The sequence below is a fragment of the Daucus carota genome, chromosome 7 (genome assembly GCF_001625215.2).
Source record: "Daucus carota subsp. sativus chromosome 7, DH1 v3.0, whole genome shotgun sequence".
In the NCBI taxonomy this organism is placed as follows: Eukaryota; Viridiplantae; Streptophyta; class Magnoliopsida; order Apiales; family Apiaceae; genus Daucus; species Daucus carota.
Window position 1 is genome coordinate 39,628,347 of NC_030387.2, and position 16,731 is coordinate 39,645,077.

General features: G+C 36.5%; 1 protein-coding gene across 1 annotated transcript; it reads left to right on the forward strand.

Annotated features, from left to right (window-relative positions):
* Window positions 1-3,260: 3,260 nt before the first annotated feature.
* LOC108195046 (lysine-specific demethylase REF6-like) lies at window positions 3,261-9,700 on the forward strand. The gene is made up of 8 exons (XM_017361980.2): window positions 3,261-4,140; window positions 4,460-4,538; window positions 6,625-6,692; window positions 6,777-6,927; window positions 7,074-7,270; window positions 7,379-7,582; window positions 7,938-8,177; window positions 8,727-9,700. The coding sequence occupies exons 1-8, from the start codon at window positions 3,261-3,263 to the stop codon at window positions 9,698-9,700; spliced, it is 2,793 nt and encodes a 930-aa protein (XP_017217469.2).
* Window positions 9,701-16,731: the final 7,031 nt, after the last annotated feature.

Sequence of the window (16,731 nt, forward strand, 5' to 3'; positions counted from 1 at the left end):
TCATTTCAGAAAAATTATAGAGCACAAAGAAATATTAAAGATATTCAATGCACATCACATGTATCATACACATATCCAAAATAGCAAACAAGAGAAAACACATGAGCATGAACAACATATTTTTAATTTAAAAAGAAATCTAAGATGATAATTACAAAGAAAAGTAGCACACAATCGTAAACAATTGAGATAAGACTAGTGATCAAATTTAATAAAATCAGCTCAAATCCTGCAGAACAAAAGACAGAATTTCATGCATATATTTTTTAATATTTGATGACAAAATCAGAAGTAGATGGCTCTACAATAAATAGAATAAAAATGACATTTATTTCATTGTCCTTATCTTATAACCCCCATTCTTTCTTTACCTATTTGTAAACTTGTGGTAAGCCACCAGGACGTATTTATTGATTCCCCCATTTTTATTATATTGTTAAATAATAAATAATAAAAATTAGGTTATGTGATTCAAAGTTTAGTATGAGGAATTATAGTCGTTATATCTCTCAATACAAATAGTTCATAACCGTGAGTATCTATAGAAATAAAATTGTATATTTTGATACCTAAAATGTTGACAATGATTTAAGAATCAAATCATGTCAACAGTCTAATAAAATTAAAATTTTATGTTATTTTTACTTACAGAAAAAGATAATATATTTTATATTATTTTTTAAAATTAATATTTTATAATTTATTATTAAATAAAATAAAATTATACTCCATATTAAATTATTCAAATATGTAAAATATCAAATAAAACTTGTGCATTGACAAGTTATAAGTTTGGTTTCATTGTTTCACATGGCAAATAGGTCAATCATGGTAAACCCTTGGGTAAGGTCGAAGCCAACCGACAAGTTAGAGCGAGGCCGACCTAGGGATTCTCCCGAAGATGGGCCGAGTTGGACTCTGATCAAGCGAGCCTGACCGAAGCCAGCCTGGGGACATGTTAGATGCCGGTGACAAATTCAAGTACCAGGAATAGTGGACTAAAACACAGCTCATATAGACGAAAACCTATTCTTTGAACACATGAAGACCACGTCTTCGTGGAGCAGAACAGGAAATTGGACTTCAACATTCACACCCCAGATTTTGCGAAACAACTTTTCCCACCTCCGATTCCCTTCAGCCACGACCGAAGGAGAAGAGAATGACTGGAATAAAAGAGCGAAACAACTTTTCCCACCTCCGATTCCCTTCAGCCACGACCGAAGGAGAAGAGAATGACCGGAATAAAAGAGCTAGCAGAGGTTTGTCTTCATATACTTCTATACACACACACACATAGCACTTGGAGTTATTATCTCACACACTTTTGAACCTAGTTACTATTCTCACATCGCAAGTGAATCGGGGTACGTCCTCAAGGAGAAAACTGGTTCCAGCACATGTATATGTAATTTTTAATAATATATAATCCACATTATGTATATAACACAACTCCATATCATGTAATCTCATTTACTGAAAGTATGTCATCTCAAATCTTTTCTCCATATACGTCAAAGGATTCCTCCTACTTGTAAAAAAAATAATATCAAATCAAATTATGCAAAGGTTTCATCTATTTATAAATATTTATTCAATATCCTTGGTTTTTTTTTGACGAATTATGCTTTTCACATCACCAAAAATTATATATGTTATTTAATACTCTTCTATACCGACATGCACATTTTTCTCAAAGACTCTCTGCAAATCATATCTTTAGTCACATTCGTAAATTTGCATTACGTTGTATCTGACACTTTGCAACCGTATCATATACGAAATTTGACGCACTACAACCTGATTGCAACCTAATATGTATATGTGAAATCTATGTAAAATCTGATGTCAACAAATAAGAAAGCTACAATCTTATTACGCGGGAAATTTGTCATATTAATTCTTTCATGCATCTATGTCTCGAAGGATTCCTTTTATTTGTATATAACAAAATTAACACCCTAAAGTATATTATGTATTTATTTCATCTATTTACAATTATTCATCCAATATTCTTCGATGACAAATTCTATTTTTGAAATCTTGCAAACACTAATCTTTCTTAATCCGTACTCTTCAATATTGCCACACACATATTCTTTCCTCAAATACTATTTGCAAATCATAGTTTTCTGTCATATATTATGCAGTTTCGAAGAAAATTTCAGGTCATATGCTCTGCAACTTTTCAGCGGAGATGATATCATATATATTATCAATTTTTAATAATGTTCATTTTACTCGTTTATCATTCTAATTAACGTGGAGTCAAGATATTTAGAAATATTAATGAACTACGACTGACTATAGGTAGAATTCAAACCTCTCATTCTGTATTAAATATATAAAATCATAAACTACAACTTACATGTTAACTATGATACTTTATAATTCTTATATATTATATATATATAGTCTGACACTCTAAAAGCTACATACTATGGAATTATATATAAATACGATACTCTACGGTCTCATTATACCGAAAATTCAGAACCTCAATTTTTTCCTCCATGTCAATAATATTTCATTTACTTTCACGATATTTTTCCAATAAAATTTTTAAATTTTCACAAATACATACGAAAGAAAGTAAATATACATTTCATTCATCACATAAAGATCCAAAATCAACAAACTAAAAGGACATATGATCATGAGTAACATATTTTAGTTTTCAAAAAATGAACTTGGAAGCTCTTTCACTCCTCTAAAGTGATAAAAAAAAATGATAGCACACAATCGTAAGCAATTGAGATAAGAGTGCAAGCCAAATTCAATAAGATGAGATCCAATTCAAGAATAAAAGACGATAATACATACATATGATATTCAAAATTAATGATAAAATCACAAGTAGGTGGCTCAACACCAAACACAGTAAAAAATTACTTTCATTCTCATCATACTTAAATCTGAAATTCATTAAATAATCGCTTTTATTTGTAAAGTTTTGGCTAATACACATTCACACATCCCTAGTCTCTCTCTTTTCTGCGGGTAAAATCGAAAAGAAAAAAAAATTGAATCGAAAATGAGGAGCACCCTGTCTATATATTACCGGTACTAGTCCCCAAAAAAAACACAATATACCAGCACTGCTACTCTCTTTCTTTTCACTCTGTCTCTCTCGTATCTCTTCTTCAAAGCCCCTGTATCAGGCCCTTCTGAAAGCTACACATATCTTGTATGTATTAATTTCTTGATATATACATTTCTTTGTGTCTGTTTAATTGTTGTATCTTCTTGTTGTAAATTCAATGGCAAGAATTAGAGGCAGAGCAGGGTATAAACCACGCCCTTGTAACAAAACAGAGGTTTTGCAATGGCTTAAAACCCTCCCTTTAGCCCCTGAATTTCGTCCAACCCTCGAAGAATTTGAGGACCCAATTGCTTATATTCATAAAATTGAGAAAGAAGCTTGTGTGTATGGTATATGTAAAATTATACCCCCTGTCTCATTGCCCTTGGTGAAAAGTACTTTTTTTCAACTTAATAAGTCTTTGGTGGCTTGTTCTGCCTCCCCGGAAGGCGAATTAAGGCCTGCGTTCACTACCCGGGTGCAGCAAGTTGGTTCTTGCCCAGGAAAAGGGCACCCTGTGATTAAGTCTGTGAGGGAGAGTGGGAGGAGTTACACTGTTGAGGAATTTAAAGCAAAGGCCAAGTCTTTGGAGAGGAATTATTTTAAGAAAAGTTCGATAGATAAAGGGGCTTTAAGTCCTTTGGAAATTGAGTCACTTTATTGGAATGCTAATGCTGAGAAACCCTTTGAGGTTGAGTATGCGAATGACATGCACATATCGGCTTTTGTGGAGTTGGAAAAGCGGAGGGGAGGAGATGGATTGAGTGATGATTTGAATGTGGGAGATACGGATTGGAATTTGAGGGGTGCGGCCAGGTCCACAAGGTGTTTGCTGAAGTTTGTGAAGGATGATATCCCTGGGGTTACATCCCCAATGGTGTATATAGGAATGTTATTTAGCTGGTTTGCGTGGCACGTGGAGGATCATGACCTGCACAGCCTCAATTATATGCACACCGGTGATAGGAAGACCTGGTATGGAGTGCCTCAGCATGCAGCAGCCGCTTTTGAGGATGTGATCCGTAATCACGGATATAATGGAGAGATGAATCCTATCTGTGAGTTTGGTGATTATTGAAATTATGCTCCATTTGTCTCAATTAGTTTGTCATAATTTGTTTTTAACATGTGCTGTTTGCAATTGATATGATTTTCTGGGATGCCGAAATTGCCATTGCCATGCTTAACAAACCATTCTTCTTATTTGTATGTCTAATTCAACGTTTAGTTCTGCGGGGTTGAAGCTTTATGCATTGTATGCAGGGAAGCAGTTGTAAAATTCTGCATATTGTTCAGAATACCATAGTATAGAAACTGTTGAATTGTTCTGCATATTTTTTTTTCATTACTTACTGGTTTTAGTGTGAACAACTGCAGTGAGTTATGCTACTCTTGGTCAAAAGACTACCGTCCTGTCTCCGGAATTAATTGTAAACGCAGGCATACCATGCTGCAGGTAAGTGTTTCATATGTTGGGATAATCTTAAACTTAGTCATTATTTTATTTGTTTTGGTTAGTTATTAATTTGTATGAAGTTTGTTTTATCCCTGCATGGCCGTGACTTTTGCTGCATGCCTAGAAAGTAGCCACAGATCAGGTCATGTAGTGATGGGTAGAAGCAGGAGTTTAGTAGAGTAATGATAGGAGAGTAATAATAGGAGACGTTGCTGATATGAGTAATCTCCTACTAGGGCAGTTAGAGTAGTATTTAAACATGTATGCACTTCAATTCTATGAAGCAAGTCGTATGTATTATTATTTTCTTATCAGCAGTTTAATATGAGAGGACAGTGTTTTGATTTCTTTCAGTAAAACACACACATAGCTTATCTTTTTTTCTACACTTGGTATCAGAGCCAGGTTTAAAGGGCTTGTGAAGTTATGAAAATATATATATAGATAAGCAATTTTTTTTTATTTTTTTTCAAATGGCGTCAAATAATTTTTCTCTTTCGATACCTACATTCAAAGGAGATCACTATAATTCATGGGCTATCAAAATGAAATCATATTTGAAAGCTATGAGTCTGTGGGACACAATTGAAAGTGATGTTGAATTAACCATTCTTCCACAAAATCCAACAGCAGCTCAAATCAAAAAACGTGACGAAGAAGCGGCAAGAGAAGCAAAGGCACTCTCATGTATTCATTCGGCGGTGTCGGATGGAATCTTCACAAGTATCATGACTTGTGAGTCACCGAAAGAGGCATGGAGCACGTTGAAGGAAGAGTTTGAGGGAAATGCTAAAACAAAGTTGATGCAAGTTTTGAATCTCAAACGAGAATTCGAAATGCAGCGGATGAAGGGGAACGAAACTATTAAGGAATATGTGAGTAAGCTTATGAGCATTGTTAATCAAATAAGGTTGTTTGGTGAAACATTTGCCAATGAGAGGGTTGTTGATAAAATTCTGGTGAGTGTTCCTGAAAAATATGAGTCTAAAATATCCTCACTTGAAGATTCCAAAGACCTATCCAAAATAACTTTAGTGGAGTTAGTCAATGCGCTTAGTGCCGTTGATCAAAGGAGATCAATGAGGGAGGAAGAAAAAGGAGGAAATAATGAGGGGCTCCTATTAGCAAAAACTTCATTCTCCAAAGGCACAGGCAACAAAGTTCAATGCAACCACTGTCATAAGCTCGGTCATGAAGAAAAGGATTGTTGGCACAAAGGAAAGCCACAATGCTTCAAATGCAACAGATATGGGCATCTGGCAAAGAACTGTAGGTTCCAAAATGATGAAGAAGTCATGGCTCAATTGGTTGAGGCAGAACCTCTCCTTTAGAATTATGGGTGATTATGTGCACCATGGGGAGAAGTGCTCCAAAGTGTTTTTTTTGATGAGATGTGCATCAAAATTGATGGTGGTGAGAAGTGCATCACTGATGAAGAGAAGTGCTTCTCAAGTTTAAGATTATGAGGGTGATTGTTGGGATAATCTTAAACTTAGTCATTATTTTATTTGTTTTGGTTAGTTATTAATTTGTATGAAGTTTGTTTTATCCCTGCATGGCCGTGACTTTTGCTGCATGCCTAGAAAGTAGCCACAGATCAGGTCATGTAGTGATGGGTAGAAGCAGGAGTTTAGTAGAGTAATGATAGGAGAGTAATAATAGGAGACGTTGCTGATATGAGTAATCTCCTACTAGGGCAGTTAGAGTAGTATTTAAACATGTATGCACTTCAATTCTATGAAGCAAGTCGTATGTATTATTATTTTCTTATCAGCAGTTTAATATGAGAGGACAGTGTTTTGATTTCTTTCAGTAAAACACACACATAGCTTATCTTTCTTTCTACATCATATCCATGGTTGACACTTATCTTCCATTAGTTTTATGTAAATGCTGGTTTGCAATTATTTTTTTCTGTTGAATTTTTATAACAAAAGGCCTGATTTTTTCTTCTTCCCACTCTTCACGTGTAGACTTGATCATTAGGACCTTCTCACAGAGCATCAATTGTATTTATGTAATTATATATATTTTTCTGGCAATTTTACATATTTCCTCCCCCTCCTTTATTCCCTTGTGAAACCAGGTTGGTACAAAATCCAGGAGAATTCGTAGTCACTTTTCCAAGGGCTTACCACTCAGGATTCAGTCATGGTTAGACATCTGTTTACATTGGATTTTGTCTGTATTATTATTATATCGATACTATATATATCTTGACATTTATTGTGCAAACAGGATTCAACTGTGCGGAAGCTTCAAAGATTGCAACTCCTGAATGGTTGCGGTTTGCAAGAGAAGCTGAAATGCGCAGGGCTGCTATAAACTCTCCTCCATTAATTTCCCACATCCAATTGCTTTATGATCTTGCGCTGTCATTCTCTTCAAGGTTGTCCATGCTACATGAATTACTTCGAGTTTATGATTGCATCTTGCATGATTTAGCTGAACAGTCATATATGTAGAAAGTATCATGATGAAGTCATTTATGTAGTCATAATTACATTCTGATGAAATCTGATTTCACATTTTCAGAGGACCAGAGAGCATGGAAACAAGAAGTTCTGGATCAGAAGAGAAGAAGAAAGGTGAAGGGGAAAGGCTGGTGAAGGAGCTCTTTCTGCAAGATGTGAAGCATGATATCAGCCTGCTTCACAGTCTTGGGAAAGGATCTGCAGCTATACTTTTGCCCCATGATTTTATCGTTGGAAATTTTCCTGAATTGCGTGATGGTAATAATATTTCTTTATATAACAAACACATTAATTATTCGTGCACCACGACTTCTCAGAACCTGAACATAAATGGATTTGTTCAATGTGAGTGGTTGCCATATGCAGGACTTTTCCCATGTTTAGCTTGTGGTGTTTTATGTTTTGCTTGTGCTGCAATCATAAAACCTGGTGAAGTGGATGTTCACAATCTCATGCTAGCTGATTGTGGCAATATTGGAGGTAGTGGTGTTGCTTCTGACATTGGTGCTAGTAATTGGTGGTTTCGTTCTGCCGGATCTGCCAAGAATGCTGTGCTGGATTCTGGTTTAGGTAATGAATACTACATACTAGTTTAGAGCTTTTCTCTGTATAAATTTCTAGTCAAACCCGTTGTAAACATTTCTGTAGCTTTATAGTGTGTCTAAACTTGTAAATGCTTACAAAAACAGATCGGCTCCCTTTCTCAAACACAGACATGCTAAGACTCCCATACTATATTTTGTGTGTGCCATAGTAGTTGTTTCCCGTGCAGTGTATTTAAGGGTTAAGCTTTCAGAAAAGTAGGTAAAATACATATCACGAAGGTAATCTGATATGGCAGTATAAACACACCCACATTTTGTAGTGTGATGGCGTGCTTTACTTCACTTTAGCAATCAATTTAATCTTACTTGATTAAATGCAGGGCTGATGGGAGCTTCCTGTAGTAGTAGACCACCCAAGGATATATCCTCACTTGCTTTTATAGCTATGAATTATGAGGATGCTTCCGACTCTGAAACTGAAGCGAGAGAGTTTTCCCCAGTATCCGACCTTGCTAAGGAGTCCTTTCCATCACATGTCTTCTGTCTTCAGCATGCTTTTGAAGTTAAAGAGAAACCGGATGCGCTTGGGGGCATGCACATGTTACTCCTTTGTCATCCAGGTACATAATTAGTTGTAATAGTTAGTGCTTAATTATGTGATTTTAAGTAATTGCTTGTAAATCTGTTGTCACGTCTGATGAGATATTCTTGTGAGTATGATTATGGATCTTTAAAGTTTCTACAATGAAGCAAATTCAACAGGCAAAGTGCAATCCTTTTGGCCCCATGATGCATTTTTAACTTATGAACAGGCAACTAATTTATTTATTTATTTTACGTAAAAAATTCCGGAAATGGAACTAATTGCTATTTCTCACATTTAAAAATGCGAGAACTCAAGCCACGCCAGACCTCAGTTATTGTATATAACCCTGTAATTACAGTAGAGAGATATCCTGTGCTCACAACTTTGCCCTCCTTTTTCCTCTGTAACATCTTCGTTTAGGTTTTTTGGCAAATTAATTAGCATATAAAGAGTAAAATACTAAAATGCATTATATTTATTGATGAATTGCATACTGTCTTCACAATTTGGTGCACACTGGAACAAAATTGTTAAAATTAATCTACTTGTCCTTTTATAACATTTAGAAATGATTATTGTGCAGATTATCCCAAGTTTCTGGCTGAAGCAAAACTAGTGGCTGATGAACTGGGAGCAGAACAAATTTCGAGCGATATTTCCTTCAGGACAACCACTGAAGAAGACAAGGAAAGAATCAAATCAGCTGTAGATAGTGAAGGGTCCAATCTTTCTTTCAGTGCCAACCCAAGTCCAAAATTAAAGAGAAAGGGTATGGATGATCTTGAGCCAGCCCAAAGAAGCAAGTATCCAAGGGTTGAAGAGTCAACCGAGGCGACAGACCAGGAACAGGTTAGAGTATCCGAAAATTTACCTAAGCCACCAGAACCTGATGTAGTGCCCGGCAATTTATATAGAACAACTGATTTGGCCTCTGGGAGTAGAAAAGACAAATGTATTATACAATACAAGAGGACTTACAAAAATAAGTCCAAGGTAAAGCTAATCCAGGAGGAGACTCCCCATGACCAGGGCACTGATAATTTGGAAGGTGGGCCGAGCACTAGACTCAGGCCAAGAAAGTTAAATCAGCCTCCAAAGGACCCGAAACATGTTACACACAAAGTTGTAGCAAAAGATGAACTGAAGACATCCGGTAACAGAGGAAAATCGGCTTCTGGAATTCAAGCATCAGCTGGTAGCAGCTCCAAAAAAGCAGAGGCAAAGTATTCATGTGAAGTATGCATGATGAACTTTGGCTCAAAAAAAGAGCTGGGGCTCCATGAAAAAAATATCTGCTCGGTCAAGGGGTGCGGAAAGAAGTTTGCGTCGCACAAATATCTGATCCACCATCAGAAGGTGCATCGTGAGGACCGCCCCCTACAATGCACTTGGGAAGGCTGCACCAAGACGTTTAAATGGGCTTGGGCTCGGACGGAACATATCAGAGTTCATACAGGTGACCGTCCATATACCTGTGCTGAGACTGGCTGTGGCAAAACATTTCGCTTTGTGTCAGATCTCAGTCGCCACAGGAGGAAGACCGGACACTCAGGGTAGCTCGAAGAATGAGCATCGAAAGGCATGAAGAAACAGAGAAATGAAGCAAGTTAACATTATCTAAGAACCTCGTTGCTCATGTGCAGAGGTAGGTGTAGTTTCTAGTTTAACATGTCCTTGGAATGTCTTTCATAATACAGTTGATTTAGCCTTCTTAATTTCAGAAACAGGCTAATCAGTCACATTGGAATGTGCACAATGTTGTCTTAGATTAGATGGTCGAAATTTATTTATAATTCTGGAGTTTAGATCTCATATCTTGATATATCATAAATATATGTATTTTACTTTATTTTGTTATCATGTCTATATACCATGGACTGTTTCTGTACAGATATACGCACTACATACACCTGTGTTTTTTAGCTATGCATTTCATGTTATGTGATCAATTTATTATCAGTGTCATGCACCATAGTCACATATTTATGTGTAGGTTTTGTTTTATGAGTAAAAGCATGGTGCTGAAATCGATAATCGGAGCTAATCGGTTGACCTGCCGATTCATGATTTATTGGGAATTATCGGAGTTTTTTTTTTTGACAAATTGGGGATTTTTAGTCAAATCGAGTGTAATCGATAAATCGATAAAATATTTCTTCAAGATTAATCAGGGATCTTCAAAAAAATCGGGATCTTCAAAATAGTGAGTAAAAGGAAAAAAGATAAGAAAGCATTTTCTTTAAAGAGAAAGTACATTATTATCCATGCATATTTTATTTTAATTTTTATTGTCAGGATTTTCCTTTTCTACTTTATATTCACACAAATACAATAAATACCTACATAATTAGAAGCAAAAGACAGGCATTTTGTTGCAGCAGAGCAGAAGTGTGTGAGCTTTTTTAACTAAAATTGTGTGGTGTTTTTTTGATGAGAAATATTTGGTGGGTGTGGAGGGTTATTAAAAAAAACCAAGAGCTTCAAATGAGTTTAATCACCCTGTAAAAAATGAAATTAAGCCAGAAGCCTAGAGCTAGGGTTTCAGAGTCTTGATTTTGGTTATCAAACCCTAGATAATGAATTAATTGGTGATCAAGAAGCTAGATGGGTTTAAGTGGTGAAGATGAGGGTTAGGAGTTGGTGCTTGCTATCGAAACAGAGAGGGGTTCTGATAATGGTGGGAACTTTGCGGAAGGAATTGGTGGTGAGAATAATCAAGGTGGTTTGGGGGGGGGGGTTTAGAGATGGTGATGAGTTTGGGAGTAAGTTGTGTGAGAATGAGAATCAAGTCGGTGATCGTGATTGGAAAGGTTTTATTAATGATGAGGCGAAATTCGAAGAGAGAAAAAGCGAAAATTTAGGCGGTGTGGAAGGAAATGAAGGTCATTATAAGGAAATAAAGGAAGGGGGTGAGGGTAAGGACGGGAGTAAGTGGAGTGAGATTGAGAATGAAGGCGGTGATCGTGAATTGGAGGGTATTAAAAATGAGGCGGAAATCAAAGAGAGAAACTCTGAAAAGCGTAGTGTGGTGGAAGGAAATGTAGGAGACACTAAGGAGATGAATGAAGGGGAGGATAACGAGGGGAGTAAGTGGAGTGAGATTGAGAATGAAGATGGTGATCTTGATTTGGAGGGTATCAAAGATGAGGCGGAAATTGAAGAGAGAAACCTTAAAAAGATGGAAAAGAAGGTGCTTTTAAGGAAATAAAGGATGGGGATAAAGATGAGGGGAGTATTAGGAGTGAGATTGGGAATGAAGGCGGTGATTGTGATTTGAAGGGTATTGAAGATGAAATGGCAATCGAAGAGAGAGACCCTGACAATCGTAGTGTTGTGGAAGGAAATGAGATTGGGAGTAATTGGATTGAGATTGGGAATAAAGGTGGCGATTCTGATTTGAAGGGAAAAGAGGTCATTGAGGAATATGAAGATGGTTGGGGTGTTGGGATGATATCATTGAGGACTATGAAGATGGTTGGGGTGAGAATTGGGATGATGGTGCTGTAAGAGCTAAAGCTAATCAGGAGCGACAGTGTTTTGATAACTATGAAAATGAGAGGGATATAAATGATAAAGGACCTCATTGGTATAGGAATGCTAAAAAGATTCAGGGAGCTCAAATGATGAAACTTTGGAAGGCGCATTATCCTTTGAGGCCTGATGTGGAAGCTTGTTCGTTAGAACTGGGACTTGCAGGTTTGGATCGAATTGCAAATTTAATCATCCACTTGAGAGGAAAAACCAGGTATTATACAACTTTTGATTACTTCTACTAAACTAAGGGTTTATGTCAATAACTCTTAAAAGATATTGGATATAAATATATAAATTTGTGGTTTTGAGTGAAATTATTATGTATTGCTTCACTATAGCAACTTTTTTACTTTGGTTGGAGATTGTACAGAGAGTTTATTGCTTTGGTAGTCTGTCTATGTTAAACGTGTTTTGTTAACCTAAATATGAACTGCGAACTTTATGCAGGCTGTTAGGGATACATTTAAGCAAAAGGAGGAATTTTATGATAATACGAACTTTAGTATGTATTACATAAGGTTCTGGTTGCTTAGGCAAATTTTGAGATACTTTAAGTAGTTCATGGTCTGTGGCCTCAGCTGATCCTTTAACTCTAGGAGACTTGCCTCTTTTGGTTGGCTCCGGATAATCCATACCCTTCCTCTTTAATGTTGGACTTAGGTTGGCACTCTAAGTGTTCATGGCCTCAGCTGATTAAAAAGAACCTTAGGCGATGAATAATCTTTCCAATAAAGACTTTCGATTTCCAAAGGACTTAAAACCCCCTTATCTATTGAACTTTTCTTGAAATAATTTCTCTCGAAAGACTTGGCCTTTGCTTCAAATTCCTCAACAGTGTAACTCTTCCCACTCTCCCTCACAGACTTGATCACAGGATGGCCTATTCCTTGGCAAGAACCAATTTGCTGCACCCGGGTAGTGAATTCGCCTTTCGGGGAGGCAGAACAGGCCATTAAAGAAGTGTTAAGTTGCAGAAATGAGGCTTTCATCAAGGGCATGAAACAGGGGTAGTGATTTTACGTATCTTCTTTTCGTAAATTCAATGGCAAGAATTAGAGGCAGAACAGGGTACAAACCACAAAGTCACAATAAAACAGAGGTTTGCAGTGGCTTAAAACCCTCAGTTTAGCCCCGAGTTCCATCCAACTCTTGAGGAGTTTAAGGATCCAATCGCTTATATTTATCAAATCGAAAAAGAGGCTTCTGTGCATGGTATATGTAAATCATACCCCCTGTCTCATCGCCCTCGATGAAAACCTCATTTTTGCAACTTAACAATTCTTTAATGGCCTGTTCTGCCTCCCCGAAAGGAGAATTCACTACCCGGGTGCAGCAAGCTGGTTTTTTGCCAAGGAAAAGGCCATCCTGTGATCAGTCTGTGACGGATGGTGGGAAGAGTTACACTGTTTCGGAATTTGAAGCAAAGGCCAAGTCTTTCGAGAGAAATTATTTCGAGAAAAGTTCAATAGATAAGGGGGCTTTAAGTCCTTTGGAAATCGAAAGTCTTTATTGGAAAGATTATTCATATATGGCCTAAGGTTCTCTTTAATCAGCTAAGGCCATGAACAACTTAAAGTGCCAACCCAAGTCCAACATTAAGAGGAAGCCTATGGATTATCGAAGAGAAAAAACTTGAAAAGTGTGGTGCGGTGAAGGAAATGAAGGAGATTTTAAGGAAATGAAGGAAGACAGTAATGTTAAGAAGGGGAGTAAGTGGAGTGAGATTGAGAATGAAGGAGGTGATCGTAATTTGGAGGCGGAAATTGAAGAGAGAAACCTTGAAAACCGTTGTGTTGTGGGAGGAAATGAATGTGCTTTAAGAAAATGAAGGAAGGGGTATCATAAGGAGGGGAGCAATTGGAGTGAGATTGAGATTGAAGGCGGTGATTTTGACTAGGATGGTATGAAAGATGAGACGAAAATCGAAGAGAGAAACACCGAAAACTGTAGTTTGGTGGAAGAAAGTGAAGGTGATTTTAAGGAAATGAAGGATGGTGGTAAGTGTGGTGATAGTGAGGATGTCGAAGAAAGTTATAGTCTTGAAGTAAGAATAGATGGCTGACAAGGGAAAAGAAGTGATTGAGGACTATGAAGCTGGTTGGGGTGAGAATTGGGATGATGTTGCTGTACGAGCTAAAGCTAATTAGGAGCAACTGTACTTTGATAACTATGAAAATATGAGGCATGTAAATGAGCAGTATGGGGAGGTTGCCTCCTTGGTATTGGAATGAAGAAGGGATGCAGTGGGGAGAAATGGAAAGGCGCAGTATAATAAAGAACTCACTGTTCCGGTAATGCTGAAAAGGACTCCGTGGGGTTTAATGATGGAAATTTTGGAAGTCGCCATTATCCTTTGAGGCCTTACACGGAAGATTATTCGTTTATATGAGGACTGGGGACTTGCATGTTTGTTCGATATGCAAATTTAATCATCCACTTCAAAGAAAGCCCCCGGGTATAATACAACTTGTGATTACTTCTACTAAACTAAGGGTTTATGTCAATTGCTCTTATGAAATATGTGGGTAGAGAGTTTAAAAATGTTTTGTTAACCTAATAATGAACTTTGAACTTTTTGCAGGCTTCCAGGGATGCATTTAAGCAAAGGAAGAAATTTATGATAAGCCTAGACAGACAGAATGCAAGGTTACAATAAATATATATCTTTTTTTTCTGGGTCTACTTATGAATTTTGTATTGAAAAATTCATAGTTCTACTTCTCAGCTTGATTCCATCTGGCAATACTGAACTATAATGCAACTACGCAAGTATATAACAGCCTCGCTTGATATTCCTCTTTTTTCCTTTGCAGTATTACTTGTCAGCGGGTGGTTTGCAAATACAGAAAAGCTTGTTGGTATAGTCATGGCAAAGGAATGCTGCAGTGACCCCAAATTCAGAGTTGAACTTTATTGGTTTTCCGATTAGAGTTGTAAAACTTCTCTCCTTTTTTCACAGAATCCAAATTTTCGTATGTATACAGTCCATATTCAACCAAGAGGGATATTGTTACTATCTGATCAAAAAGTGGACGCAGATATAGATCAGCCATATAGGATCAGTTATAAGGTTCTGAAGGTGTTTTTTTACTTATTCATATTAATTTTGCTCGTTATTGCAACTACTACAGATATTATTAATTATTAGTAGTTCATCCTTGTGTCAAATAAAATGTAGGTGTAGGCATATATGCTTTACCCTTGTCACTTAAGTGGAGATTTTCTAATAAGCTTTTTCATCATCCGAATCCTACAGCAGCAGGAGGACTTGACACTACTCCCAGGTAGAGGTAGGTCATCAACAAAAGCAATAAAAGGAGACTGCTTTTTTCAGGCCAGTTATCGATCCGCCATCCCCGTTCATGCCAATTATCTATCTGCCAACCCCATTCAGGCGAATTATTTATCCACCAACCCCATCTGCTCCTGAAAATGCAGAATGGAATGGATATCAGGTATTCCTTAACTTATGTGACAATCTCTGGAAAATAAGATTGCATTTACTTAAGAGTTAAGATGGTTGTTTTAATTGTTTTTGTTGGTCTAAAATGTTATGAGTCCATGTTGGTACTATAAGTGGTGCTTTTATCTGTGTTAACAAACTACAATGGTTCTCCTTTACTAAATTTATATTTCTCTTTGAACACATAAGGGGATTCTGCCTATTCCCCCAGCACTTTCGATGACCATTCCAGCAACTGGATCCAGCTTCTATGCACATCCGCGGGGCCAGGTGAACGTAGATGAATATCCTGAACGACCTGGACAGCCTGATTGCAGTTCCTACTTGAGAACAGGGAATTACAAGTTCAGATCTTCCTGCAGGTTCCACCACCCCAGAAATTGGAGACGGTTGTCACTCTTAATGACCAAGGACTACCTTTGCGACCTGTGAGTCTTTCTCTCAATTATTTAGCTAGATCAAGAATATTAACTTATTATAGCTTTTTAAAACAGTCTTACGGGCTTGCATTACTAAGCAGTAACCATTTTGCTCCATATACAGATTTTATTTCTATGGTACAACTAAATTAACTAGACCTTTTATTTTTTTGTCTTGTAAATGATTTAGCTGCAGCCGTTATGACTTGTAAGGGACTTGTAAGTTTGGGTCGACCTGTAAGTACGATCATATAGTTGGTGGCACTGCACCTTCTCAGATTGGGCTGATCAACGCCGTACTTATAGAGTTTACCTTTGCAGATGAACATGGGGAGGGGGAACGGAGCTGCTGGGGTCTGCTTGAGTATCAACTGTAGTTTTAGAAGCTTATATCGTAGTGATTACAACTTGCTAACTTTTTGTTTTACCATAGGTTGAGCTTCTCACAAGAAAACTTTGTTGTGATGTTTCCGTCGTATGAAGACTATGGTTGCAGGATAATCGAATGGTTTATCACATTCATAACAGTATAAGGTGACAGCCATGTATATATCTTGCTCAGAGTGCTTGAGAATTTGTTGTGGAGAAAATTATTTTCATTAAAATTACAAATAAACACAAGTAAATACTAAACTTTATTCTATTATTAGATGAGCAGCAAGTAAAAAATAAAATATTTACATACAATATTTTTATAAATTATTTTATCCAGGTTTATGAATTTATAAATATATATTATTTACGTTGTAAAATAAAAAAATATTATTAAACATCAATTTATTTAAATTCTCACTTTTTATGATAAAATTAGAAAAACATCTTTTTATTTAATGTTAATAGTATCAACTTTGACGGAAAATGCAAATTGAAGCGAATATAAAGTTAGAAAGGTCAACTGCTAAGAAAATAAGTATGAGTATTTAAGCGTTTTGGATGAAAAGTAGCAGAGTGTAAAGTTAGTAAGTTCTTGATAATTTATTTTTTTTTTGAAGATAGTAAGCTGTTGATAATATTGTTTATGTTATATTAAGTCAAAAAAAATACTGTTTATGTTAATAATATACGATAACATTCATTATGCATGTTTATCACAATAGTTAAAGTGACATCGAGGTATCCACTAGACTCTCCAATATTATACACACAACGAAATAAAAATTTAGTGTTGGGTT